Source organism: Drosophila sulfurigaster, chromosome 3 (genome assembly GCF_023558435.1).
Source record: "Drosophila sulfurigaster albostrigata strain 15112-1811.04 chromosome 3, ASM2355843v2, whole genome shotgun sequence".
Lineage (NCBI taxonomy): Eukaryota > Metazoa > Arthropoda > Insecta > Diptera > Drosophilidae > Drosophila > Drosophila sulfurigaster.
This window is the reverse complement of record NC_084883.1, coordinates 10,984,442-11,011,942: the sequence shown is the minus strand read 5'-3', so window position 1 is coordinate 11,011,942 and position 27,501 is coordinate 10,984,442. Positions and strand designations below refer to the sequence as shown.

At 38.5% G+C, this 27,501-nt stretch overlaps 3 protein-coding genes across 13 annotated transcripts; 1 reads left to right on the top strand and 2 right to left on the bottom strand.

Annotated features, from left to right (window-relative positions):
• Positions 1-226: 226 nt before the first annotated feature.
• Positions 227-20,449, bottom strand: LOC133841743 (obscurin). Of its 7 annotated transcripts, none has more exons than XM_062274433.1 (38): positions 20,358-20,449; positions 19,306-19,440; positions 18,945-19,115; positions 18,719-18,884; positions 16,613-16,705; positions 14,308-16,483; positions 13,644-13,952; positions 13,417-13,573; positions 13,119-13,204; positions 12,920-13,055; positions 12,674-12,858; positions 12,051-12,611; positions 11,090-11,950; positions 10,916-11,021; positions 10,677-10,858; positions 10,395-10,469; positions 9,354-9,520; positions 9,180-9,294; positions 8,872-9,111; positions 8,418-8,786; positions 8,203-8,268; positions 7,598-7,854; positions 7,320-7,531; positions 7,129-7,268; positions 6,807-6,999; positions 5,748-6,740; positions 5,382-5,683; positions 5,140-5,321; positions 4,904-5,073; positions 4,706-4,846; positions 4,395-4,580; positions 4,098-4,335; positions 3,435-4,016; positions 2,617-3,317; positions 2,422-2,554; positions 703-2,354; positions 537-642; positions 227-467 (listed from the first exon to the last, which is right to left on the bottom strand). In XM_062274433.1, exons 2-38 carry the CDS (start codon positions 19,398-19,400, stop codon positions 327-329), a joined length of 12,645 nt encoding a protein of 4,214 aa, XP_062130417.1. In that variant the 5' UTR covers positions 19,401-19,440; positions 20,358-20,449; the 3' UTR covers positions 227-326. The 7 variants fall into 7 exon arrangements, with proteins under 7 accessions (XP_062130417.1, XP_062130423.1, XP_062130418.1 ...); XM_062274439.1 differs by having other exon boundaries at positions 15,214-16,483; positions 20,358-20,447; XM_062274434.1 differs by lacking the exon at positions 8,203-8,268.
• Positions 20,450-21,145: 696 nt separating this feature from the next.
• On the top strand, positions 21,146-25,214 carry LOC133841749 (oxysterol-binding protein-related protein 2). 5 transcript variants are annotated; one of them, XM_062274451.1, is made up of 9 exons: positions 21,146-21,399; positions 21,942-21,968; positions 22,196-22,416; positions 22,873-23,131; positions 23,194-23,391; positions 23,449-23,656; positions 23,722-23,847; positions 23,912-24,132; positions 24,203-25,214. In XM_062274451.1, the coding sequence occupies exons 2-9, from the start codon at positions 21,943-21,945 to the stop codon at positions 24,303-24,305; spliced, it is 1,362 nt and encodes a 453-aa protein (XP_062130435.1). In that variant the 5' UTR covers positions 21,146-21,399; position 21,942; the 3' UTR covers positions 24,306-25,214. The 5 variants fall into 5 exon arrangements, with proteins under 5 accessions (XP_062130435.1, XP_062130434.1, XP_062130436.1 ...); XM_062274450.1 differs by lacking the exon at positions 21,146-21,399 and having other exon boundaries at positions 21,566-21,968; XM_062274452.1 differs by lacking the exon at positions 21,146-21,399 and having other exon boundaries at positions 21,939-22,049.
• LOC133841752 (peptidylglycine alpha-hydroxylating monooxygenase) lies at positions 24,655-26,968 on the bottom strand. The gene is made up of 7 exons (XM_062274456.1): positions 26,659-26,968; positions 26,063-26,120; positions 25,905-25,992; positions 25,639-25,844; positions 25,528-25,576; positions 25,131-25,469; positions 24,655-25,075 (listed from the first exon to the last, which is right to left on the bottom strand). The coding sequence occupies exons 1-7, from the start codon at positions 26,842-26,844 to the stop codon at positions 24,907-24,909; spliced, it is 1,095 nt and encodes a 364-aa protein (XP_062130440.1). The 5' UTR covers positions 26,845-26,968; the 3' UTR covers positions 24,655-24,906.
• Between the last annotated feature and the right edge of the window lie 533 nt (positions 26,969-27,501).

Below are 27,501 nucleotides of genomic sequence, written 5' to 3'. Positions count from 1 at the left end.
TCATTTTATTGTCGATTAGATAAATCGATATAATATGCCCGGGATTTTAAGTATGGAATTTAGTAGTACTGTGAAACCGAGTTAGACTGGCCTTTTTATCTTGCATGACCACTAAAGAGCATAAAAGTCAGCACAGTTGTATGAGAAAGTGTAATTTTATTTAAGAAAATTTTATTCATTTCAATGTTATTCATTGATACATATGACAGCCATTTATTTGATAGCATTTGAAAATAAAAAGGTATCTCATTTATTATTGTTTTTCTAATTGATTAACCAAAATACAGAAAGAAAGGCATATTAACAATTGTCGAGTAGTAATTTATCTAAAACGTTGTAAGCAGTTCCTCTTGGATGCTATTAGAGCGAAGAAGTTGAGATGGGGTCGGTCCACCCTCAATCGAAATTAAGGGTTTGGATGTAGTAGCGGCTTTAATTTTATACTCATGATACTCGTCATAGAAATTCTGCCAATAAGAATACGCATTAAATAATAAAATTTACGAGTGTGTAAGGAGTAATGATTATGGTCTTACCTTCAAACGGCAACCCAGGAAAACGGCACGCTCACGCTTCCTAACCATATAATCGGAAGACATGAGCCATCTATGCTCCAGGCAATCGTCTGTGTAGGGTCTCTTACTGTAATTGGTATTGGTAATATTAGCATATCCATTGATGCGATTAAAAAGTGTAACTTACGTAGGATGACGCTTAAATAATTGCATAATGAATCGAGTTGCTTCTGGGGTGACCTCCTTGAATAGATTTTCGAATCTGTAGCGCACAAAGGAGATGTTCTGTTGAGTTTCATATTCGTCATTGCCGCGGAATGGACTGCAGCCCGATAAAAGCAAGTAAGTGAGTACGCCCAATGACCATATGTCACTTTGCGGGAAGATTGGCTCATCGTTCAACATCTCTGGTGGCTGGAAGTCCAACATGCCACATGGTGTCACCTTGACGCCCAGTTTATTAACCTTCTTGGCTGAGCCAAAATCAACCAGCTTGACCTGAATTGATCGCACTGATGCCATGACCACATTATCGGGCTGTATGTTTAGATGACAATAGCCACGCCAGTGCAGATATTGCAATGCGTCCAACAGTTGAGTGATGACACAAGCAACCATTTGCTCAGAGTACTCGTGACGGCTGCTGAAATAAGTGAGCACATCGGCGCCCTGCAATTTCTCCATCACAAAGATGGCAATGGGCACATTCATGGGCTTGTAGGCACCAAATAAGGCTGGGATACGCTCATGTCGCAGTGTCTTGAAATTATCGAACTCGGCGACAATAGACTCTTCATTGTCATCGGTAACTTCAAAGATCTTAGCGACAACAACAGTATCTGTTGATTTCTGAATGCCCTTAACAATGGTGCTAAATTCACCGCGTGCAATCTCTGAGATGAAGCTATATTTGTCATTGACAGACGCATCTGTGACCCAAGTGGGTGGCTCTCTCTCGCAATGATAATCGGTGTGCACACGTTCCTCCTCGGGCAACACTTCCTGGCCTCTCTCTGTGAGTTGCTGCAAGTGCTTCATGGCCTTGGTGATGTGCACTTTGGGAGCATCAGGGCCAGAAGTCGCTGCATTTACAGGAATGCCCATTTCGCTCCAGCCGATGCGATTCTTCGACGAGAGTCGAATTTGATATTTCGTGTTCGGCTGCAGTTCGTGCAACAGATAAAATTCATGATCTATGTTGTCCGCAACGGTTGTCCACGAATCGCAGTTCTGCAATTTGTATTGCAGACTGTAGCACAAGACAGCTGAATGGCCATCATCACGTGGCTGCTTCCAACGCAGCAGTATCTCTGTGGCACTGGTCGCCGATACTTCCGGTGAGTCTGGAGCATCGGGCAGTGTGGCGACAACAATGCGGCATCTGGCTATGGTCTGGCCTACCTTGTTGCGAGCCACGGCCTTATAAATTCCAACGTCGAAATGCAACGCGGGTTCGAAACGCAAAATGGAACGACCGTCCTCATCGAACGTGATTTTGATGCGCTTGCTCTCCGACAGCACCATGTCATTCTTGAACCATTGCACGCATGGCTTGGGATCGCCGACGGCAAAGCAGTGAATGTGCGCCGGCTGATTCTCAGTGATAGCTATGGTTTGTGGCTTCTCGCGGAAGAATGGCGGGTAGCCATCGCGTTGGCTTTCAATCATTGCGTCCGCTTCAGTATATTCATCGAGACGTGGTCCCAGCTCTGTACGCAGACGTCGAATTGAGTACGAATCGTTGGCAGAATACATACTAATGCGACTGCGAGTGCGTTCATCATCAATCTCCTCGTCCATGATGTCAGTAAAACGACGGCGTTCGCGAATAACCGGCAGCTGCAAAAGTTTCAATTGTATTTTTATAATTACGGCCAAAAAATGTGTGACATTTTTTCGCACTTACCGACCAGTCCACCGAATCGTTCAATGCAAACGAAGGTGATCGTCTGTGGGCCACCTTCATGTACTCACGCAATCTGACCGGAAAACTAACATCTCTAAGCTGCAGCAAATAAGTATCGGGGCCATACTGATAGCTGTACAACGATATAAAAATAAATACAATATGCATAGAGTTTGTATTTTGTTGGGCACTTACTGGCTTTCGGATTGAATGAGACCCAGCTCGTAGTCGGGATGCAGGAACTTGGAGACAACTTCCTCTCGCTTGGCACGCTTGCGTGGTTCCACCAGCGGCTCCGGCGTACGCTCTGGCGTGTAAGAATGTCCACTTGGGTAGACCATTTTCGATGGATGCTGGAAGCAGCCGCTAAGTCGGCGCCTGCGGAAGTAGTTCTTGCAAGCAGCATTGGCGTACCAATCTCTAAAGTGATCGTAATAGTGTCTCAAGCGATCAACGCCAATTTGATAATCATGCTCGGTTGCCTGGCGATCGAGCATGAAGAACCAAGGATGCTTTAATGCTGTTTTAACATCCATGCGCTCCTCGGGGCTGTAGAGCAGCAAGCGGCTGATGAAATCACGTCCATCCTCCGAAATATGTGTCCAAATGGTGTCCTTAAAGTCCCAACGGCCCTCGCGAATCTTGGTCAGGGTTTCTCTGTCATCGGCGCCCAAGAAAGGATTTCGGCCGCCAAGCAACACATATGTGATCAAGCCAACTGACCACATGTCATGTGAAAAGTTGACACCCTCCTTATTGACCACTTCGGGAGAGACAAACTCAGGCATGCCATAGTCCAAGGTGGACAAGTTATGCTTGTTAATCTTCCTTGATAAGCCAAAGTCGGATATTTTAATGTGATCGCCACCAACAACCGAGATCAAAAGGTCCTTGATCTGTAACAAAGAATTAGAATTTTAAGAAATGTACATTTAGTGGGGAATAAATTTAAGCCTCTTAGCTCTTAACATTTTTATGATATCATATAACGGTTCAACTGAAATTTCCCTTACCGTTAAGCCCATGTGTCCGACGCCCAACTCATGCATATGCTCCAATCCCCAAAGAGTTTGGCGTATATAATTGGCAATATCGCGCTCAGTGTAATAATCTCGTCGCAGCAAGTTATCCCTGACAACTTCACCGCCAGCGGCCAGTTCCATGATGAGTGTGATTTGGCGATCTGTTTCATAAGCATCGTATGGACGGATCAAGTTCTTGTGATTGAACATATTCATAATATCCAATTCGTTGAGCATAAATGGACGCAGCTCTGGCTTGCCATACATAATCTTGGCAGCATAATTATCGCCAGTGGCGCGCTCCACGGCATGATAGGTAATGCCCTGCGTGCCACGGCCAAGCTCATCACCGATATCGTACTTGTCCTCATAGCGCAGTTGCTTCGAACGCACGTACGGATGTCTGCCGTAGGTCTTATATATGTATTGATCTTCATTCTCCTCAATGTGAACGGTCACGGAGGTGCTAATGGAGCCAGCAATATTGCGTGCACTCACAGAGTACAAGCCACCGTCCTTAATGATCGAATCATGAATAGAGAGCACATAGATGTCTGGATCGTAAGAGTTAATCTATAAAATATATAATGAAAATTGAATAATTACCAAGTGGCAAAGCTAGAGTAAAATGTGCTCGAAGAAGCTTCCGCTTACCTTAATGCGAGAGGTGTCGGTTATCAGCTTCCAATCCTTGTACCAGTGAACTTCAGGCAGAGGAATGCCAATAATTCTGGCTTCAATGCGGCCATTTTTGCGCGCCATGATGAAAGTTTCGTCAGGCCTCTTCAGGAATCGTGGGTACTCGGCGATTTCAAGGCGGACACGTTGTCTGGCCTCGCCGTGTTCGTTTGTTGCAACAGCCTCATACCAACCCACATCGCGATCCAACATGCTGATGAAATTTAAAATTTTAGTGAAATTAATTTGAAATACAATATCTTTAATACTCACCTGTTGACGAAGAGCGTCGCCTGTCCATTGCGGGTGTAGCTGTGATCAAAGCGACCACCGGATTCAATGGGATGATCGTTAAAGTAGAAAGTCATCTTAGGTTTGGGATAACCATAGACGAACCACATTAGCTCAGTGTTGTGACCCTTGACGCCGTAGGAAACATCATTTTCACGCAGCAAAAACCTTAAAGAAACAGTTTTGTATTAATATATATCAAAACACTTAAAACGTTTTTAATATTATGTATACTGAAGATATGATTTTGTTTGATTTTGGTGACCAAATGTGACATCTATTAGTGCACTTACTGTGGCGCTTGAGCAAGACCGTCGTGGGGCGGGCGTTCAATATCAAAGTCCTTGGGGAAATAGGGTGAAGTCTCAGGTCTAAAGTCCGTACCAGGTGGCAAGTAGGTGTATGTTTTGGCTGGCTCAGGAATGAGTTTTGATCTATAAGTAACAACTTTTTTAAATGTTTGTTCAATAATTAATAATCATCATATAGACCTGTAGGTTTGTGTGTAGGGGCTGGGATCGCTGACACCAAATTTGTTCTCAACACGCACTCTGAATCTGTAATCCCTGAGTGGATCCAAGTTCCTAATCTCACAAGCACAACTGCGCACACCAGTTCTGATAGTGCGCCAATCTCCCTCGGGCAAGTCCATCATTTCGATCTAAAATTCATTTTAATGATGAAATAGTATGCAAAGCGATTACAAACTATGTTAGGCAAACCTTACCTGATAAGTAACTGGATAGCGTGGCGATAATGGGACCGATGGTTTCCAGGTCAAATTCAGACGACGATCGGTCATGCGGGAGATAATAGGACCATCTGGCAACGGCGGAGGAGCTCCGGACTTTTTATATTGCTTAAAGTCCGAGTACTGATCGCCCAAGGGACGTTGATGGGAGTCCAGCACTGCAAAAAACAAACCAGGTAATGTTTAAGATAAAACAGAATTGCGATTAGAAGACCCACCATCGTAGAATAGTTCAGCTGTGCAAGTATCGTCGCCATATGGATTGAAGATACGACAAGTGTAGCGTCCTACATCGGCTTCCGTCACATTCTTCATTGTTAAGCGAAGCAGACCATTTGGTTCCTGGTCAAGCGCAATGCGATCAGATGGGAACAGTTTTTGATCATTCTTGAACCACTCAACATCTGGTTCGGGATATCCAGTGGCGCAGGCAGTAAACTTTGCTGTCATACCGTCAAAGACATCGCAATCGCCAATCTTCTTAAGGAATACGGGTGGCTCAGAACGCATATGCTTTTTGCTACGAAAATAATGTCCAAAATTAGTGGAATTGAAAATGATACTAAGGATCTGAATACACTTACATTTCATTGACCAACTCGAGACGACCTTGAGTTATGTCCTTACCTTCCCTGTTTGAGGCAATGCATTTGTATTCGCCTTGATCGGACTTTTGGCAATCATTTACAATCAACTCATGATGATCGCCGTCATTCTTGAACGTGTATTTGTCCGACACATTGATGGGTTTATTTTCAAAGAACCAGGTCAGTTCTGGATATGGCACACCAGAAACGGTTACAGGGATTTTGGCATTGTTGCCGAAAACTTGCTGTTGATCGGTGATCTTCTGGGTGAAAATTGGTGCCTTGTACACCTTACGAACATTTGCATTGCAGGATGACGTGTCCTCTCCTAGTGGATTGGCCAGTAGACAGGAGTAGACGCCCGAATCGGCTGCTTCAACTGGTTTTATGGTGAGACCGACGTGCTTGCCATCACAAGTCATTAAGAGACGCTCGCTTGGCGCAAGCAAAGCGCCATCCTTGGACCACACGATCTCAGGCATGGGATTAGCAATAAATGGTGCCGATAGCACCAACTCTTGGCCCTCATCGGCATTAACATCGCGCAGACCAGATACAAACTGTGGCAATTCCTCAGCTGCAGTTTCATCCGTCTTGGGTGCAACGTAAAGCTTTGCTTTCGAGGCAGTTGAACCCTCTGAATTTTGTGCAATTACTTCATATAATCCAGAATCAGAAGGTGCAGTTTTGTCCACAATCAAGCTAACGGTATTATCGGGATTTTCCACGACTGCAAAGTGTTTGTTATCAGGCGAGATTTCATGACCATTGTGGAACCATTGCAGTTTTGGCTTGGGATAGCCCACAACCTTAATGTCCATCTTAACAGGGAATCCTTCAACACTACTGGCATCCTGGAGTTCTGCGATGAACGAAGGCTTTGCCTCCCTGGCGACAACTTTCACCTCTGCGGCGCCCTCTTCTTCGCCCTCCTTATTGACAATCTTACATTTGTATAAACCAGCGTCATTACCATCGACCGTATCAATGCTAAAAGTAATGGATCGAATTGAAACAGATTATATAATTATGACTTTAATAATATGAATTATTTACCTCAATCCAATTTGTCCATTTGGATTATTAATAAAGTTAATAGCTGAGCTGGGACGTAAGAGTACGCCATCCTTGTACCACTTGATTTCGGGAGCGGGGAAACCTATAACTTGTGCGGACAATTTTAAGGGCTCTCCAGCGATTACAGATTGACTTTCGATGGGCTTCAAGAACTTGGGCTGCATTTCATTAGCTATAATAAATAAAGTCCAAAAACAAATACAGTTTAGAATTTATGCTGATATATAAAGCTATAAAGAAAGCTTTATACTTTCATTTAAGTTATCTTGCTATTTAACGAATAGAGGGTAAAATTACTTACGTTTCACAGCAACCGCACACAAAGCAACCTTTTCGCCGTGAGGGTTTGAAATGATAAGCTTATAGGCGCCAGAGTCATTTGGCTGACAATTGCTTATCTCCAATTTAACTAATCCTTCAGGAGAAGTGGTCAGTTTTACGCTGCAAGGGGATCAGTCAATAAGATTCCAGATTAATTATAATATGCCTCACCTTTGACTGGGTTTAACCTCCTCGCTGTCCTTAAACCAATGAACTGTTGGCAGTGGGCTGCCATCTACGGCGCATTCGAGAACAAGTGGCTCTCCTTGGACAACGTCAAGCGCATTGTTGAGCTTCTTGACAAAACTGGGAGCCAGCGACTGCATAGCCAATTTAAAGGGCACTTTGGTTTCGCCGATTTCGTTTTTGGCGACACAAGTGTACTAAAATAATCAAAGGCACAATGAATTACAAAATATTATCTTTACACCTTAAGTATCTTCGCTTACTGTTCCAACGTCGGTAGCATTAAAGTGGGCAATGTCAAAGACACTCTCTACTTGATCCGATGCAATATCGGTCGAGGCAGTGCTGTAAGCCTTCTGCTGGGTCAGACTATTAATGGCCTTCAAATCAATTGGCTTGTCGTCCTTTAGCCATTCCACTGTTGGCGTAGGAACGCCATGCACCTTGACGTTGGTCGAAACCGGCTTAAAGTCGTGGATCACTTGATTCTCCGGTGCCACGATGAATGTGGGTTTCTCAACTGAAACATAACAAATTAATTAGTCTCAATACATGTATTTTCTTTAATCTATAAATTAGTAACAGTTCTACTTTCATTCCATTAGTTACAATACTTCAATTCATGTCATTTCCATTACCATCCTGGAATATCCTTCCAGTTGAAATACAAGCAAACGATATTTATAAAGCCTTACAGTGTTCTTTTTACAAGAATTACTTAAAATTAAGTTCTGTGTAATTTTGGTTAAGGTATGCCGAATATAAATATTTACAGAATTAATTTGAATTAATGTAAGAAAGTTCTTAAAACCATATTTATATTAGTTTAGTAATAGTATGCATGTATTAAAGGAAATTTTTGTTTTACCCCCTCCTGTTGTAGTTGCGCGCAATGTTTTTGGTTCGGTTTCTCCAAGGGAAATACTTTCTTTAGCTAAATTAAAGTTTCAGGTATGTATATGTGAGTATGTTTCGAATGTTGTGTGAGGGATTTATATGTAAGATACCATAACAAACATCGACTTTGGAAAGTGGATTTCGAAGGTAAATATTGAAAGTGATAATATCCAATTTGGTACTTACCAAGAACATGCAAATTGAATTCGCTATCAGCCCTGCCTTCAGAGTTGACAGCAGTGATCGTATATTTGCCATCTTCGGATGGTACAACGGATTGGAAAACAATCCTGTATTTATCGCCATCCACATCAGCGATCACCTCGCAGTTCTCGTTGTTGCACAAGTTTTCGTTGCCTCGTGTCCATGTGACCTTTGGCTTGGGATTGGCAGGAACCAAGGCTTCGAAACAGACAGTATCACCTGGCAAGCACTTGAGATCCACCAGACCGGAGATTTCTGGCTTTGCTAGTACATCGATGGCACCATTTGTAGCGAATTCGCCATGCTTATTCTTGACCTTAAGTTCGTAACGCCCAGAGTCCTTAATTTCCGCTATAAAAATAAATATTCCCTTAGAATCCATGTCGAAATTCTGACACTGCTATGAACTTTAAGATTATAATTACAAGTATTATACCTTTAGGAATACTCAGCTCGCAAGTAAACTGCTTTAATCCATGTTCTAATTCCTTAACTTCAGTCTTGAGCAGCAGCGCCTCGCTAGCTTGCAGTGGTTTGCCGTCCTTAAGCCAAACGATTTCGGGCTTGGGATCAGCCGTAAATATGACAGTTTCATTGATAGCATCACCCTTCTTTAACTTGAGATCCTTTAAGCCGCTCTTAGAGATCAGCAGAGGCTTGCGATACTCAGCTTCCTCTACGGATAGTAATTAACAAGATTATTAATAACGATGTATTTAGTAACTACTTTGGCTTTAAGCTTACTTGACAAGGACAGCACTCCCTGATGACTCTTTTCGCCTACTTTGTTCTGCACGACAACTTTGTATTCGCCAGCATCCTTCATCTCGAGTGACTTTACCTCTAATTTGTAGTGGTCCTGAAACATTTTAAATTCATGCTATCAGTCTTTCAATTATATACGAACTGTAAACAAACCCCGTCAACGGATAACGCAAAATGATCATTGGATTTGATTTGCTTGCCATCCTGATACCATAAAGCCTCTGGCTTGGGTATACCAGTTGCAATCACTTCGTATTTGAGTGGAAGAGTCTCAAAGCTACTCATTTGGAAGACATCGCAGTGGACAATTTCGGGAACAGCTGCAAGATAAATTTGGTATAATCAGTAAAATGTTTACTGAGAATGCATGCAAACCTTTCCATTCATTTTAGTTAATATCTTGTTGCATTTCATATTAGAATCATTCACATTATGTACACATTCTTAACTTAACGTGCATCCCGTTATAGATAGGGCATAGGCACGATTAATACTATTATATACACTTATTTATTCGTATTTGGCTGAAAATAAAATTTACTGCCAGTGTTTTGTAAATTGAAGACTCTTAAACTCTAAATGAAGTTCCCGTCTTTTATACTGAAATATCTTATAATTAAGTAAGTTAGTTCTATACATTTTATACATTCTTAAGCTTAAAGAGTTTCCGACACTCTAGAAGCCTTATTCTAAACCTTATAATTAAGCAAGTTAATTTTATACAGTTTGTACATTCAGTTAATGGTTAAAATTTATATAAATATGTATGTGCACTTTGCAATTACACTCAATTGTTGATATGTTTCAGTTCACATCATTCTCTTTGTTGCAAGTTATTTCTTTCAAATTCTGCTTTATACATATATGTATTTTCTGTTTCCATGCACTTACTGTTCGCAGAAAACCTTACTAATGTAGTCCTCAGTATAAAATCTGCGTTAGTCTGATCAGTTGTAGTTTAATTTTCCCCAGAGCATTTCATTTCATTGCGAATACATGCAACAATTATTATCATTCATTAAACAGGCAAGTTGTGCTCCATTCTTGTACAACACTTACTTAAAATTATATTCTGTGTAATTTTTGGTTATAGAAGGCCGAATATGTGTATTTACAGAATTAATGTGAAGCAATTGGTTCTTAATATAGTAAAGTTTAGTGTGTGCATGTATTTAAGGAAATGTTTTATTTTACCCCCTTCTTCAGGTTGTTCTGTAGTGGCGAGCAATGTTTTTGTCACGGACTCTCCAATGGATATATTGTCATTGGCTAAATTAAAATTCCATTTATATGTGAAAATGTTCCAATATTAAATAAGGATCTATCAGTACCAAATACTCCGAAGTTTAAAAACTCGGAATTACCATAATTATGTAAGTTTGAAAATCGGTTTGGGATATGGATTTCAAAGGTAATTTTCAAAGATTATACATAACTTCACAACTGTTTTTTTTTGTATATTGTTTATATACTTACTTAGCACCAAAACTTTGCAGCTTGATGTTGTCTCTCCAATAAAATTGGCAGCCTTAACTTCATAAGTGCCAGCATCTTCGCTCTTAGACAGATTCAATGTCAAGTAATAATTTTCAATACGTTGCGAATCTCTCTTGATTTTGATGCGAGCATCTTCATGAATTTCATGACCATTTTTGAACCTATGTTATATAAACATACATTAATATAATACTTGCTTTTCATTTTTTAAAATATACCATTTGACATTAGCATCGGGAGTGCTGTAAATTTCGACTTCCAAAGTTAAAGATTCGCCCTCCTTGACCTCAACATCCTTCAAGCCTCTGCGTATTTTTGGCTTGCCTGGGAATTTACATAATTTCAAGTAATAATTAGTTAATGCATTTTGTTATGTGTTGTGAGACACTTACAGTTGACGGTCACGGTGCAAGTGTCCTCAAGTTTGCCATAATCATTCATGATCTTGCAGCAGTAGTTGCCCTGCATGTTGGTCGCCACGTCCGTAAGAATTAATTTGAAGTCATTACCATCTTGCACTTGACGGAACTCATTACGCTTCTCGCTGATCTCAATGCCATCAATAAACCACTTAATGTGTGGCACAGGATAGGCATCGATGCCCACAACAAGTTCGACATTTGTGTCGCCCTCTTTTACTGTAATATTCTGGAGTTTGCGTGTGAATTCCGGAGCACACTTCATCAGCAGCTGAGTTGAGCTGGTTGCCGAGCCATGCTCATTGGTCGCCTTCACGGAATATTCGCCAGCATCAACACGAGTGGCTCCAGTTATCTTCAGGGTATAAGTGTTGCCATCGCAATCGATCTTGTACTTCTTGTCGGTCACCTTAATCTCCTTGCTATCGTGATACCATGTGAGCTTGGCCTCGGGGAATGCATCAACGCGAACGGACATCTGTACGTTCTCCTTCTCGCCATGAATGTATTCACTCTCAAAGTGTTTGACAATAACTGGCTTCGATTTGACTGTGCAATTCCAATACTCGGCCGTTTGGCTGATTGTATTTGTAGCCTTAATCGAATAATTGCCAGATTGCGACAGTTTAATGTCCGAGATTTCGATAACAACTTTCTCCACACTCTTGGCAATGGTGGACGATGTGATCTTTACATTCTTTTCACCAGACACTTCCTTGCCGTTGTTGGTCACACTAACTTCAGGCGTAGGGAAACCCTCAATTTCCACCTCCACCTTGACAGTCTCGCCAGCCGAGCATGTGATGTCGGACACCTTCTTGATCTTAGGCGGAGCTGCAAGTAGTTAAAGGCGATAATGAATGACGGTCAATTTTATAAGTTTTAAAAAGTTGTTGGACTTAACAGCATCAATTTTAAGTATATTCTCCTTTACCTTGCACAACCAAGCTAATCGAGCTCTGATCCTGTCCGAGCTCGTTGACGGCTTCAATGGTGTATGCGCCAGCGTCTTCAGTACCGATATTCTTAATAATGAGCGACATGCTTTCGTCGTCCTCATACATGAACTTGTGGCGGTCATCGACCTGAACAACTTCTCCCTCATGCTTCCACAGCACGGCAGGCTTGGGGAAGCCCTTGCATTGCAGCTCCAATATAGCTGAACCGCCAATACTGGCGTTCGCCTCGCGATGCTCGATTACCAGACTGGGTTTCTCTGGCTCACGGTTGAGGGTTTGAATGGCACCTTGAACAGAGAGTTCAGCGCTGCACGAGATGTTTCCGGTTGTGGTTTGCGCCACACAAGTATAGATGCCAGCATCTTCGGGCTTCACATGTTGGAACACCAGAGCCAAGGAGTCCTCATCGTCGCCGAACAGAACCTTGAAACGTTCTTCAGGATCGAAGTCCTCTCCATTGCGTTTCCACGAGAATATAGCTTTCTCGCCAGGTGGTAAAATTTGACCACTCAGTGCACCAAATGGATTCTTGAAATCTGCAAAACAAATTTAATAATTAAAATACATTTATTTTTTTTGATTATTTACTATGCCTTACCAATGGTTGTGGCTGTGGCCTCGCAGGATGCTTCACCGTGCTTATTAACAGCCTTACAGGAGTAAACACCGGCGTCGTCCTTTTGTACGTCTTCAATGACCAACTCATAGAAGCCTAAATAATCCTTATCCCTAATGATCTGAATTCGATCATTGACTTCCAGTATTTCTACATTATCCTTGTAGCTAATTGCAAAGTAAATAAATAACATTTAAAGTCTAAACATAATTCTTAGTGTGTACTTACAATTTCACTCTTGGCTTGGGATCGCCCAAGATCTTAATCATAAAGCGAAACAGCGTATTTTCAATCATTTCCGCATCTCTTAAGCTAACAAGAAATGCTGGTGCTACATTGGTTTTAGTCTCGTCATGGCCAGATACTGCAATAGTGGATTAAATATTTGGAAAATTGTGAAATAATAAATGGCAATATGGATACCAACCTTGGCCAACTGCAAGCTGTGCAGTAACAGTCGTTGTTTCAGATGCCGTCTGGGCACGAACAGTATAAGTTCCAGCGTCATTTTCGCTGCGAAAGTAAAATCAGAATGTTAACTACAATTTCAGAAGCTATTCTAGGCTTAAACATAGATTCACCTAATGCATTACATTATTATACATTTTCATAAAAAAAACAATTTTAACAACAAGAAAAAGAATTATCCATTTAATGTATTTTAACTTATATTTAATATAACTTATCTTACAATGACATTTTTCGTAAAATATTTATTAACAAACCTGCAGTTCTTGATGTCTAAGCGATACGAGTTCATCGGCGCACTAGTTTGTATAATGCGATCCGCTAGACGATCATCCAAAGGCTTGTTATCCTTCAGCCAGGTAACTGAGCCAGGTTGTTCCTTGAACTGAATCTCGAAATGCGCAGACTCGCCGCCTTCACAAAAGCAATAAGGTAAATATAGATATATATGGCGCATTCCAAGTTACGGATTCAATTCACTCACTTTCCACTTGCACACTTTTCAGCATCTTTGCGACCACAGGCTTTTCGATAGAGCGCGGCGGAGCGTCGTCCGCTAGATAGGATGTACCACGCCTGCTAGCACGCGATTCGGCACGCGAATAAGAGGTTCGACTCTCGGCACGACTTTCAGCACGACTCTCGTTGCGACTGCCGCCTAGAAGGGTCGACGAATGCGCCTCAATGCGATCCAAAGTAGTTCTCTCACGTCGCGAACTTATACCATACTGTTTGCTCTCAACAGTGCTGTCATACGATGTTCCTCTATCGTAATCCCTGGTCCTCGTGGTCTCTGTGCGGCAAAGGATGTAAATCGATTAGCACCACAATCTTAAATTGTATTTTCCAAATTGGTATTAGCCACAAGAGGAATAGGAGAACGTTATCGGATAGTTCGACAGTTACGAGAGTTAGGTTACAATTGAGAAATGGCGGAAATACACATATAGCTAAGACAGGAAAGAATGTCTGCTGAATGAAATAGATGTGTAGGTAGGATATCTTTATTTGATGTTCAAGTAAACACACATACTTAACACGAAACATTATTAACACGAAGAAGTCTTGGTCAACCCTTGAGCGAAGTTCACATAAGTATACATATTTATTTTTGATTTTGATTGGTTGTTGTTTTGGGTTTAACTTACTTTCGAGACGACGTCTGGAAGCCAGGGAGTACCCAGAATAGTTATCATCCATAGCGCCAACGCTTTGGCCGCGTTGTGTCTCGATATCGGCACTTGACTCTCTGAAATCGTCAGCAATAGACTCAATAGGATATTCGCCATCGAGTTCGCATAGAATATTTACAGGCTCTTCGACAATCTCATAGATTGGTCGTTTCTTTTTAATGGGCGGTGTAAAGATATGAATAAAATCGCGAGCTTTCGCTTTTTTTACCGTGTCTTGTGCGTAATTCGTGGAGTCAGCAGATTTTAATACTGTATTCTTAATGCTACGCATTTTTTGCTTAGCATTGCGCAACGATGTATCGGCGCTCGATTCCTCATAGATGCCTTCAAGAAAGTTCTGGGTCTTTTGCTCGAGGCTTTCGGTATAGACATGGACACGCTTGATGGTTGGCGGTGGTCGCGGTGGAGGTGATGGTGGGCGTGCTTTAATTAGTAGAATCTCGATGCTCGTTTCATACGCAATAAGCGGAAGCGGTTGAAAGAAGCCAGGCATTCGAATAAAATGTGGTGGGATGGGCGGTGGTGGCGGACCCTGAGCTGGACGATCTCCACGATCGCCTTGACCGCTTCTGTATGCGATATTGGCCAGCTCATTGTTCCACCGAGTTAATGAAGCCGCGTCGGTGATGTTAGTATAGTTAGAGAATCCCTGTCGGCCCTGGGAGTTTTGATTTACGCTATCGCTATCTTGTTGCTGCGATTCGTTATAGCCAACAATATGTTTCAATTCAATTGGCTTATGCTTATGCTTGTGCTTAGTGGTAGTTATGGTGGGTATAAGGCAATTTTGGGGTTCGTCTATTGGATCACTAATTCGAATTGTTGGAATTGAACTGGGCTGGGGCTCTTCGGTGTCCTTACCCTCAACAGTTTTCTGTATATCTTCTGTGGCAATTTTCTTCAGCTCCTCAGTTTCTCTGACATTATCTTGTTTTATTTCAACTTGATCTGTTTCTTGCTTTATAATTTTTTTGGCTGCTTCTACTTCTACAGAAATTGCTTGTTTTGAGGACTCGATGGATACTTCTTTCTTTGATTCTTGCGACACTGCACTGATTGGTACTTCCTTATTTGATTCTTTTGGAGCTGCACTTATTAATTCTTGCTTTGTTGATTCTTTTACTGTGACTACTTCTATACTAGATGATTCAATTGTTTCTTGCTTTGTAATTTCTTTCGACGCAACAGAGATTTCTATGCTAGAAGATTGAATAGATTGTTCTTTGTTGGATTGCTTAGTTGACTCTATATTGACTGCAGGCTTTGAGGGTTCGCTTAGACCTTTAGGAGGTTCAGTATCGACGATGTCTTTCCTTTCAATCGCTACTGCCTTAACTGGTTCAATTTGCTTATGCTGTGGCTTGGGAGCGGGTTGATCAGGTACAGATTTAACCGTGCTTTTCGGCTGATTGGGGCCCTGTTGACTCTGTTGAAGTTTGTAGAGTTCAATGGATTCCTTTTCAAATTTAAGCAGTTCTTGCTGTTCTAACTGCAATCGTTCTTTTGTTTCTTTGCTTAAAAAGTAGTTTTCGGCCACGTCAGAAGGACGAGTACCTGCGTTTGGATCGTGAGCTTCGATTTTTTGCGGAAGCCGAAGAATTAATTCACATTCGGTATTGATATTTGTCGAATCGACTTTCAGATCATCTGCATTGTGCTCTTGCAGTGCGACTTCGTGATTGATGTATGAGCGAATTTCGTTATACCAAATCAAATGACTTTCCTCATTGTGAGGCTTAATCAATATGGGCAAATTATCATCTGTGGTTTTTGATGAGATATAAATTTGTTTCTCATCTGCTCGATGCTCAACATTACAAAGTGGAAGTTTGATGATATTTTGCAATATGAAAACGGATTTCTTATCAGTTATTTTGCGAACTTTTGTGACCAGAAGTCTCGATTTAAATAGAAAGCAATAACGATCATGGGTCTTTCCCTCCTTATCAATAACTGTACACCACTCGTGCAGCAGTAGACGGCCCAACTTGTAAACGTTACCTCGATAGCCTTCAATATTTGACAGAAATCGATTATCATATGCTCTACTAGGCACGCTAAGCATAAGCTCTAAGGCCCGCTCTAAGTCCCTAACATTCTCTTTCAAGCATTGCGATAATTGTATTAGATCCTGTGAATTGAAATTTAAAACAATTAAGATAAAAATATGAAAAATGTTTTATGACGTATGACTGATTGTAACACGCAGTTTAAATAGATAATGTATTAAATTGTATGCGAACACTTAATGCATTCAAACCTTGAATAGAAGTTTGTAATCGTTTATTCGCTGAAGTGGTAGCTTTAGGTGCTCAGACAGCAATTTATCGTCTCCTAGATTCGAAGAAAGTCCCTGCAATAAAAAAAAACAAAGCCGCCATTTTAAAATATGATAAAGTTAAATTTCGATAGATCGATTACTAAGAGCTCAACTACAAAACAATAAATGAACTAGTTTCTTTAACATTGACCATTTCGCTCATTAAAGATTACCCGCACTGTGGGCTCGATATGCATGTATATGTATGTAACAAATTTGCCCATGTCATCTTTCTATTCCGAGAATAACAACACAAAATGAGGCATCAGCCGGTAGACACCTGTGAACTTATGCACATACATACACTGGCGCCACCTTGCAGGTATTGTCTGTGTGTGTCTATGTATGTGTATTTTGTTTGTGGGATGGATTTGTGTTTGGTGGCTTATGTATGTGTGCATTTTAGACTTGCATACAGTGCAGTTCCTTGTCTAGCACACTTGTTTTTCATAAATGGTGGGTCAGAGCATACATCCGTAAACTTGACGCACTATTAAATTTGCTAGAATTCAGATCAAGATCGAATAACCAACCACACAATTTGGCAGGCCTAAGATAACCATTTTGTTTCTTCTGCTTTTATTAAGTATTAAATATAAACATACACGTATACACTAATTTATATGCACACACACACAAATAAGAATTCACTGTGGGATGTTATAACGGATATATATGTATTTATGTGTACGTGGGAGATCTAGCGAGAATGTGTATGTGTACTTGAATATACAAATTTATTTTAGCACGAACTTTTCAACGAATGTAGACACACATACACGCACCCACAAATGTATAAATATTCATATTAAAAAAAGAATATTCTATTGCTTATTATTTATAATGTTGCATAACTGAGAAAATACTGTGACGATTAAACCGAAGAAAAGCAGAACGAACGGACGAACGGATTTTGAATTATTCTTTGGAATGCCATCATTTATTTTTATGGTGTAAAATGTTCATATGTGCCCATACACATTTAGTATCTGTGATAGATTAAATATGATTAAAATGTGTAGGTACCAAAGGCAAATCCACGTGTGGAATGAAATTAACACACGACGAAACGACGGCAAACACTACTCAAAACACACTGAAATGTGCAAAAGCTTTAATATTTAGAAACGCCTGGTTTTAAAAATAAACTGTTATATTCTCGACATACACGCACACACACTATTCGTAAAAGCATTGAACATATGGCCGGCCAGTGGAAATCGAAACACATATTGCAAATATTGCACCCTACTTTGTATCTATGTGTGTATCAATATGTACATGACATATCTTCATATTCCCACATTCATTAATTCATATAAATGTATGTACATACATTCGAACTAATGATATACGTACGCATATATTATTTTTACGTTTACGACATTGGAAAACTTACTCCGTCAGATTGGCGAGCAAATCAAACAGTCAAATAGTCGCCTGTTACTCATTACTATTTATAATACCATTTTCTTGTGGAGAAAAGTGCAGAGAAGACGCAGACAGAGACACAGACACAGGCCTCAGACGCAGCATACACACAATCATAAATTATTTCTCGCAATTTTTATTTAGTCAAAATTGTATGTTTGTCTTGTGCTTATTATTTATAATGTTTCGGACAGAATCCAATAATGATTGAAGTGCTCTCTTGCTACCCACAAAGTTTACACTATTTACAATCCACTTTCAAACGAATGCTCGACACGCAGACACCAAGTACTTGTGCCAAAAGAAATTTAAAATTCTAGTGAATAATACTAAAAATATTCGCTTGTGTTATAGTGAATTTGAATATTAAAAGTTTCTGTACACAGTGAGAGAAGTCTTAAAAATTGGGTTTTCACTACATTGTCCATGTACTTCATATGCTTTTACAGTGCATATCATTATTGGTAGTTTGTCTATTCAAAGAGAGCCTTAAGTAAGAGAAGTAAGAGGCAGAACTCTCACCCAGTTTCATGCATACAATTGGGATCTCTAAGTGTGTGGAAAATACACCAAAAATATCATAAGGCAAGTTGTCTACTAAGAGATATCACGTACTTGAAAATAGTTCTGGCAGTCAGCATTGGTCGAGAGGAACTCTTGGGCTAAAGGTTCGTTTTGACAGTACTTCACATGCTTATCAAAATCGCGTTCAAGTCGCAAAAAAGTTTTAGCAACCATATTCGGCTGGTGGCTGTAGCATTTTAGGCCTTCCTTTAGCACCCTGTAAAGATGGAGGTGGTTGGCAAACATCATCAAAATATTTAACTTTCAAAATCCATACGTGTTGTGAAATTCGGCGATTTGCAAGAAATTGCAAAAAATGACGTCTTTATTGTCCTTGACCGATCTTGGGACGGTTGGTTTGTCAATGGCCTTGATGTACTTCTCGACTACATATTGCAAGTCTCTGGAGAATTCTTCTTCCGTTTCAATAAGCTCTCCGATGATAACGCTAAATATAAATTGACCAAAATATACAGGTTTATAAATAGAAATATAAATACCATATACAAAAAAAAACTATATCTACGGTGAGAAATTACTTGTAAATTATTGTAAATAATTCATTTAGTGTTACAATTTCAAATTCCTTATATATAATTACTTTTTAGAATATTAAAGCGTTACTTCGATCTGCTTACCATTTTTTAAACTCCAAATCTTCGCTTTCCTTACCATTTAAGGAAAGCGAGTTAGGATTCATATCTAATAACTCCATTGCAATTAGATTCTCCATTGCTGATGAGTTGTAGGTGTCAAATGCACTTATAAGTCATCTGAAATATGACAAATAATCCAACAATTGGTATAGATTGCATGAACATACGGCAGAATATTAATTTCTTGGCAATGAATCATGTTTTTTTTATTCACTTGTAAGTAAAGTTTAACGGTTTCGATAATATCGACAGAGCTATCGATATACATATATCTAGCTCCATCTACCACACACGCACGCACATGTAAGAACGAACAATGCATTCACTACACGCCGATAGATGGCGCCAGTGCGGATTTCCTTTCACTGCATTTTATTGCCCGAAATTTTTATTGAAATAAACTTGATATGCGGTTTCCGAAGCACTTGCCAAATGTTTCTATTGCTAGCTTTCTGGGATCGATAGCCTGATAACCCGATAGCCCACTAACCCAAAAATATATATATAAATATATATTTTTTATTTGTGCAAGGCAAATATTTTGTGGGTTCTTTTTGAAAATGATTGACACTCAGCTGTAATTGTTTGTCTGTTTTTTTGAAAGCATAATAATTCGTAAACGGAAATACGAAGATCTTTTTTTTGCTTGGTAGACAGCACATTTTATTTGTTTTATATAAATATATATTGCTGCCCAGTTGAGTTCACTTTGAGTTGTATATTTTTACACAAATTGCACTAATTATTTAATAAATCAATCACTAACCAACAAAAAAACGAATTTCGGGGAGAATAAAACGCGCGAATTTGATTTGAAAACGTTGCGAGGTGATTTGTGTTTCGAAATCTGGTAAATTAAGTTAAAAATTTGTCGTTTTTGTCGTTAAATTATTTTTAGAAATTGTTAACACACACATATGCATTCACTGCATAGGAATGTACTTATTATGTACAGTACTCTACGAGAAAGAGTACCAAAATGTACCCATGTACATAGATATGTATGTACATATAAATTGCATAATATTATATACCGGTAATAAATCTCATAACTAGGCAGTTGTCATCACTTGTAGATCTTGACTCACTGAATTAACTTTTATATATATACATAATATATATATATATATATATGCGATATTTTAAAAAATATATATGTATATAAATATAATGTGGGTTTTCCGTTCAGTTTGCGATGATATTAGAAAGTGCCCCGACGAAACTGCAATGAATTTAACTGCATCTCAAGAACTAAACGACTGAGCACAAAGTGTACTGATCGATATTTGCTGATCACAACAAAAGTTTTTCCTCAAAAACAAAATAAAATAAAATCTAACAAAAAATTAAAAAAAAACGAAATGCACAATTTAAAAATAATGCACATGCATTGCCGATTTACATAAGTATATGTACCCACATTTACACGTGCATACATACAGCATGGGTGCCTACGCGTACTTACACTACAACAATAACAACATACATACATATTGAACATACAAACATTTGTGCATTCGAGTACAAAATGAACCTATCTTCGTATGTATGTATAATTGAAAGATTGCCATACACCAAAGTATAGTACATACAAACGAAATACTTAAATAAATTTATATGCATGTATGTATGTATGTATGAGCATGCAATGCAATTATTATGTATGTATGTGTACATACTTAATTAAATACATATGATTAGAATAGACCCACTTTGTCTCGCACCACAATCTGCTTAGTACTTATTGCATTAAGTTTACGAGCAGATGCTCCAAGCTCATCCAGTTGATATCTAAACATAGAAATTTCTTAGTATACTCAACAAATCGTAATGTTGGCTTGCAATTACGAACATTTCAAAATCAAAATGCTAGCAGCCGTTAACAGTGTTGCCGTGCTGCCGTCAAGTGCGCAGGACAATAGGGACGCATTAATCGATTAATGTTCAACCTCAATGTTATCGCTTCCCAACGATATGCATATGTACATGCATACGAAGCTTTCTTATCACGACGCATTGATAAAGACATCGGCAATAAAAAGTAATACGCTGCATATACAAATTGAAGTAGGTGCAGTTCAAATATTTTGCATAAATACAAATTCTAAGAAGTGCACAGTGCCGTTGCCAATTGTTTATCTATACATATAATTTGTTGATTTGGTAGATTAACTGTGAACCTTGACTTATTGCTGTGTATGTATGCGTCTACCTACGCACGTACAAAAAAGCAGACATACACAAGTGTTAATAACCAGCAATAACACACAATTAGTGCGTGGGCAATGTTGAAATATTAGCATATTGATTTATCCTAACTCAACGTGGTTAAATATCTATGAACACGCCTTTCCATCGTGGGTGTGTGTGTGTGGGTTTATGCATACGTATGCTTGTAGTATGTGCGTTGTTCCTTGAAGACAATTGAGATGAAATCAAGGACTAAAAATAATCACACCTGCTCTTTACCCATGCCCTTATGATGTAACATTTCTTCGCACAGAAATTTTGCAAGCAAATGTATAGTATATATTGTATACGTTCAAATAAATCCTTTTTATGATTTGAGGAAGAAATATTAATAAAAGTGCATCTATTTTTTTTTTTAAAGATATCAGCATGGCCGAAAGTGAACACGCTCAACGGTAAGTAAATTAGGAAAGTATTGCAGTAGAAGACACCACGAAATTCAGATACCCTACACACACTAATTTATCGCTCTATTCGTAAGTAAGTTTTATTTTTTCGTATTTTCATTAATAACAAAACATTTTTTTAATTCGATTCCTTTTAAGCAGACTGCAACATGCAATATTAGTTTTAATTCAAATGCATTATTGCAATATTTAAATGACGAACATATTATTTTCAGTCACGCACTTCCAGCTGCGATGATTTCTCGCAAGAAAATTAGTGTTTGGTCCATACTTAAGAACTGCATTGGGAAAGATCTCAGCAAAATCACAATGCCCGTTGTGCTGAATGAACCTCTGAGCTTCCTTCAAAGGTTATGCGAGTATATGGAGTATGCGGAGATCCTGACGCAAGCTGCACATCAGGATAATCCGGCAGACCGCATGAAATGTGTTGCAGGCAAGTCATAATTTTAAATATTAATATTAATATTAAGTAGCAATCAATCAATCAATCAATCAATTTATGCTTTGTTGTTGATAAACACCGTAGCTTCAAAATAGTAATAATTTTGTTGCTCGTATAATTTGAGTACTTTTTTGCCTTAAGTTATAACATTAAAAAGTTTTTTAAATTTAGTTTTGGTTTATAATTTTCGTTTCTTTTAATTTTGCTGTTTTAGATTTTCGGACTGTCCATAATTATTGACACACTTTCTATTAAAAGACGCAACCTTCGATAAGTATAATGATCTATACACAACACATATTTATTCCCTTGGCAATGTCGAGAGATGGATGACTATGGTTTTTTCATGTTTTTAAATATTGCTATACTATGGGCCAAGGTTAAATATTTTCTCAGGCTAAGTTTAGCACATAATATTTACAAAAATATTTATTTGGACTTTTCCAGCTTTTGCTGTTTCTGCATTGGCTTCCAATTGGGATCGGTTGGGCAAACCATTCAATCCGCTCTTAGGAGAAACGTACGAACTCCAGAAAGAAGATTATCGAATTATTTGCGAGCAGGTCTCTCATCATCCACCTGTTTCTGCCTTCCATGCTGAGTCGACAGATTTTAAATTTCATGGCTCAATTAATCCAAAGATCAAGTTCAGCGGCAAGAATGTTGAAGTCCATCCAAATGGAATTGTTACTGTGGAGTTTCCCAAGTATGTATTGATTTGTTTCAATGCTGATCAATAACTGATTAATTATGGATTTCACTATTTAGATGGAATGAAACATACACTTGGAGCAATGTCAATTGTTGTGTGCATAACATAATCGTGGGAAAACTTTGGATCGAGCAACATGGCACAATGGAGATTACCAATCATTCAACTGGACATACAGCCAAGTTAATATTTAAATCATCTACATCTGCCGATAAGGATCTCCATAGAGTTGAAGGATTTGTCAAGGATGAAAAGTATTAAATCTAATTTGATTTTATATGGTTATCATTACTTAATATCATTTATTTCAGCGGTCAAAATTTGTTCTTTTTGTACGGTAAATGGACAAAGTTCTTAAAATGCTGCCCATATGAGAATTACGATGAATATCGAAAACACGAGATGAAAATTAAAGATGACAAGGAAACTACTGCTTCACCCAATGCCACACCGAAAAGAATGTTTTCCAAATTAAATAGTTTTAAACTCAACTCGTTTCGCAGCTTGTCCATACAGGATGTAAGCTGCAAATTCTAATGAAATCAATATTTAGCCAAATGTAATTATCGTAATCCTAATTACAGCATGAGAACTACCCACCTGCTGATATAGATGGCGATTTTCCCAGAAGTGATTCTTCCTTCTCCCTGGATATACCAGACTCCACGTTATTGTGGAGCTGCAATCCCAGACCTGAGAATAGTAGCGAGGTATTTGCAATATTTAAATTTAATGACGATTCAAAATTGAGTTTTTTGTTCTCTTGGCTCTCAGTATTATAATTTCACAAACTTTGCGATGCAATTGAATGCTATGGATAATATGAAACCACCAGATACCTTATGTCCCACCGATGCTAGGTTGCGTCCTGATATATTATGCTTAGAGAACGGCGATCTTGATGGCGCGTCCAAAGAAAAGACACGACTGGAAGAGAAGCAGAGAGACTCGAGAAAACTGAAAAAGTCCGAGGATGGAGGAGATTTTACTCCTAGGTGAATTAGTTTTAGATAATAAAACAACCTAAAAAGTAAATGAAAAAAAATAATCTTTGTACATTTGCAGGTGGTTTAAGAAGGTCTACAGCCCGTTTACAAAAAGTGAAGTTTGGCTATATAGTGGCAGCTATTGGAATCGCGACTACGAAACTACGAATTCATTATTTTAGATGAAATATACAACACAACAAAACTTTCTACAGATTTACACCAATTACTTACAACAGACAAAAAACACATGAAAAACATACGAAAACTGTCAAATTTGTTAGTAATTATAATACGTACGTACATATATTATGTAGTATATATAAACCTATTACTGAACATTATAAAATAAAGTCGCTTTTGTTTGGTTTAAACTCTGTGTGCAATTTTAATCGGGGTCCAATTATCCAATATACTGCTGAAAGCTTAATAAAATTTGAGAAGATTCTATCAATTGCTTTGCACTCTATTTACTTAATTTATTTAGTTATATCCACATGATTTGGTATGGAGAATAAAATAAGAGGTAACTTTAGCTACACATATATGTATATTTGGTTGTATATGTATGTTGGTATATACATAAATAAATAATTGGCAATGTTAAAAGTAAACAGTTTGACATAATTTCATACATTATGACGTTCAACAATAAATCGGTTCTATACATAGAATATACGGTAAAAATAACCCAGATAAATCAGTATACATTCGTTTCAATTTGTTTTTACAGTTTACAATTGGATTGTTGATAGATTCGAGAGTTTTGTAGAGATTTCAGATTTACAAAGTACTGGCTTCGATATGTGGAATGTTATGTAGTCCGGTATCTGGATTGGCCCAATAATAGTTGGGAGCTCCTTGACTGAAGCAATATTTCATGTCTAGGGGCTCGCCCTCTTCAACGTAGTACATCAGGTAAAAATTGCACATTTCATCTTCACTTGTTGGACTGGAATTCAAAGTGGTAATTAGATGATATTTCAAAAATGTGCATACTTTCTTACCCGATGCCTGTGGCACGATGTCTAGTACTTTTCATGGTACATCTAGCCGCCACATAGTCTCCGGTAACTATGGGCGACGTGTTCTCGACATTGTAAAACATTTGCGGAGTCAGTGGATCCCTCTTGCCAAGCAACGTCCATTCCTGTACTCCTTGAGCATTGGAGCGAACTCTATACCCGGAGACAACTTTTCCCAATGCATGAGTGTGCGTTCGATATGCAAATGGATGAATCGTTTTATTCTCAGTTATTTCACAAGCAGCTTCCATATTTTCCGTTCTCATGGGAGGAATAATGCCATCGGTACCCAAGAGCAATGTGCCAGCCAACTTCTTCAATCTGTAGAGTAAATGAAACGAATTCACATGGGAACATACAAAGCTTTTCGCACACCTACGGTTTTTCAGTGTACTGCAGAAATATGCCCGAATCATCTGTAGCGCCATCTGAAAACGCAATAATAAAATATATAAATTATTTATATAAAGCAGGCATAATGATTAGTTACCTCGGAATTTGTCAACGTGGGCATAATGAACTTGTAAAACCAAATATTTAGTTTGCGAATCCTTGCCCACTTTGAAGCCGACTCCTGGAGGTAGATCAAGTCTTGGTGCATCTCTTGCCCAAGCATATAAAATTTGGGAGTGAGAATGTGGTCCACAGGGGCTGGCTGTTTCCTCCTCTGTCGATTGGGCCATTTCGCCACAGTTCCTAACAGAAAATTGTGTGTTACTCTAAATGAAGACAACTTTTAATATGAAGACAACTCACCAAGTGACCTTTGTTGAGCCTGGTTCTCCGCAGCCATAAAGCAACATATGATGAGCGGTATTCATGGTGGCATTTGGTTTGTAGCCAACTAAAAGTACAATTTTTTGTTTTACTTGGTAAATAATTCGTGCAAAATAATTGATTCATTTTTCACTTACCTATGTAATATGAAGTCGTTGGGTCGACTTTGATGGGAGTGCATAAGTATAGGTCTGGCTAAAAGATTAAAATTATTGAAAAAATTAATAACTTTAAATAAGTTATAATTTATAGCACAGTTATTAGTACTGCGCAATTACGTAAGTATACGTAATTTTAAATTTTATAACTGCTTTATCTTCTAATAAACTAATAGACTTGAAAAGTCCATCAGATATTTCTATCACCTATGAGCTATCTATGATAGAAATTATCTATGGTAATGTTTTCCAATATTTTTGAATATCATTTAAAATTAATATTAAACGTATGTTAGTAATGCAACATTACATGCATATATGTATTATTTATATTTTTATGTCTAATCGCACTTTTTGTGGTTTTCCCCCTTGAGATGGGGTAAATAAATTAGTAGTACACTCATCTTTCATATGTGTTGTGTACTTTTCCATTTTTATTTTGTGTGTCTATACACACACCTGCTACTAACAGACATGCTCATACATACTTCACTCACACATTCGTATACGACTAACGATGTACATACACAAACAATATTGGAGCAAAGCTTGTAATAAACACTTGTGCAACTTACTGTTTTTGGCGAGACGAAAGGCATTAGGAATGGAAACGATCCCGTACGCTCCTCAACGTCATCATTATTGTTATTATAGATTTCTTTCCTTTGATAGACGCTCGATTTGGGATCAACGAGTCCATATGCAGTGATAGCATTCCAGAGTAGTATGTATGAATAGAATGTGTGTAACAAAAGTGTCATTTCTTTTACAGGTTCAATTCAATTCTTGTGAATTGTATTGTGTCAAGCGTTTAAAAATAAATTTATTAAAACTTGTAGCCTACAAGTTGTAGGTCGTTTCGTTCAATATGTTCTATTTTTCGTAGAGGTGAGAAAGTTTCAATTTTCCTATCGATAAGAACAAGTGGTTTAGTTCTCAGCAATCGATGAATGTTTCAACTATCGTCACCTATTGATACAAAGGTACCGGGATGCAAAATTATTTCTATTTTACATGATATTTAATTTTAAATCAAAAAATTAAAGTGAGAATAAATAGAAAATTAAATGAACTTTCAATTCGTGAAATGACATGTAGTATTTATACCCTAATTTGAACTTTTCTCAACCCACTAAAATAAATTAATTTCGCAGATACATCGAGTAGATGGAACCACTGCGGAACCAGGCAGGTCCGAGTCGATTCATGAGTCATGACGGAGCGCGCTAGTGCTAAAAAACACGCTATAGCACTTAGGCGGGAATTTAAATACTTGAGGAAAATAGCTATGTAAATGAAACAAATAAGTTAAAAATTTTAATGATATAGTTACATAAATATTGAAATGAAATTATTCATCTATTTATTTTCTATTCTTATTTAATATACAATTTTTTACTTCATTTGACCAGTGTTAC

What these genes read in the sequence shown, in the direction of transcription:
- LOC133841749 (XM_062274451.1), top strand. Translation starts at nt 21,943, where the DNA reads ATGGCCGAAAGTGAACACGCTCAACG. An exon ending in CCGCATGAAATGTGTTGCAG is followed by an intron (nt 22,417 to 22,872) that starts GCAAGTCATAAT and finishes GGACTTTTCCAG; the next exon opens with CTTTTGCTGTTTCTGCATTG. An exon ending in GCAGCTTGTCCATACAGGAT is followed by an intron (nt 23,657 to 23,721) that starts GTAAGCTGCAAA and finishes TCCTAATTACAG; the next exon opens with CATGAGAACTACCCACCTGC.
- LOC133841752 (XM_062274456.1), bottom strand. Translation starts at nt 26,844, where the DNA reads ATGACACTTTTGTTACACACATTCTATTCATACATACTACTCTGGAAT. An exon ending in CTGCAGTACACTGAAAAACC is followed by an intron (nt 25,470 to 25,527) that starts GTAGGTGTGCGA and finishes TTTACTCTACAG; the next exon opens with ATTGAAGAAGTTGGCTGGCA. An exon ending in CATCGTGCCACAGGCATCGG is followed by an intron (nt 25,076 to 25,130) that starts GTAAGAAAGTAT and finishes TTTGAATTCCAG; the next exon opens with TCCAACAAGTGAAGATGAAA.
- LOC133841743 (XM_062274433.1), bottom strand. Translation starts at nt 19,400, where the DNA reads ATGGAGAATCTAATTGCAATGGAGTTATTAGATATGAATCCTAACTCG. An exon ending in GATTAGCTTGGTTGTGCAAG is followed by an intron (nt 11,951 to 12,050) that starts GTAAAGGAGAAT and finishes AACTACTTGCAG; the next exon opens with CTCCGCCTAAGATCAAGAAG. An exon ending in CCCTACACACAAACCTACAG is followed by an intron (nt 4,847 to 4,903) that starts GTCTATATGATG and finishes TGTTACTTATAG; the next exon opens with ATCAAAACTCATTCCTGAGC.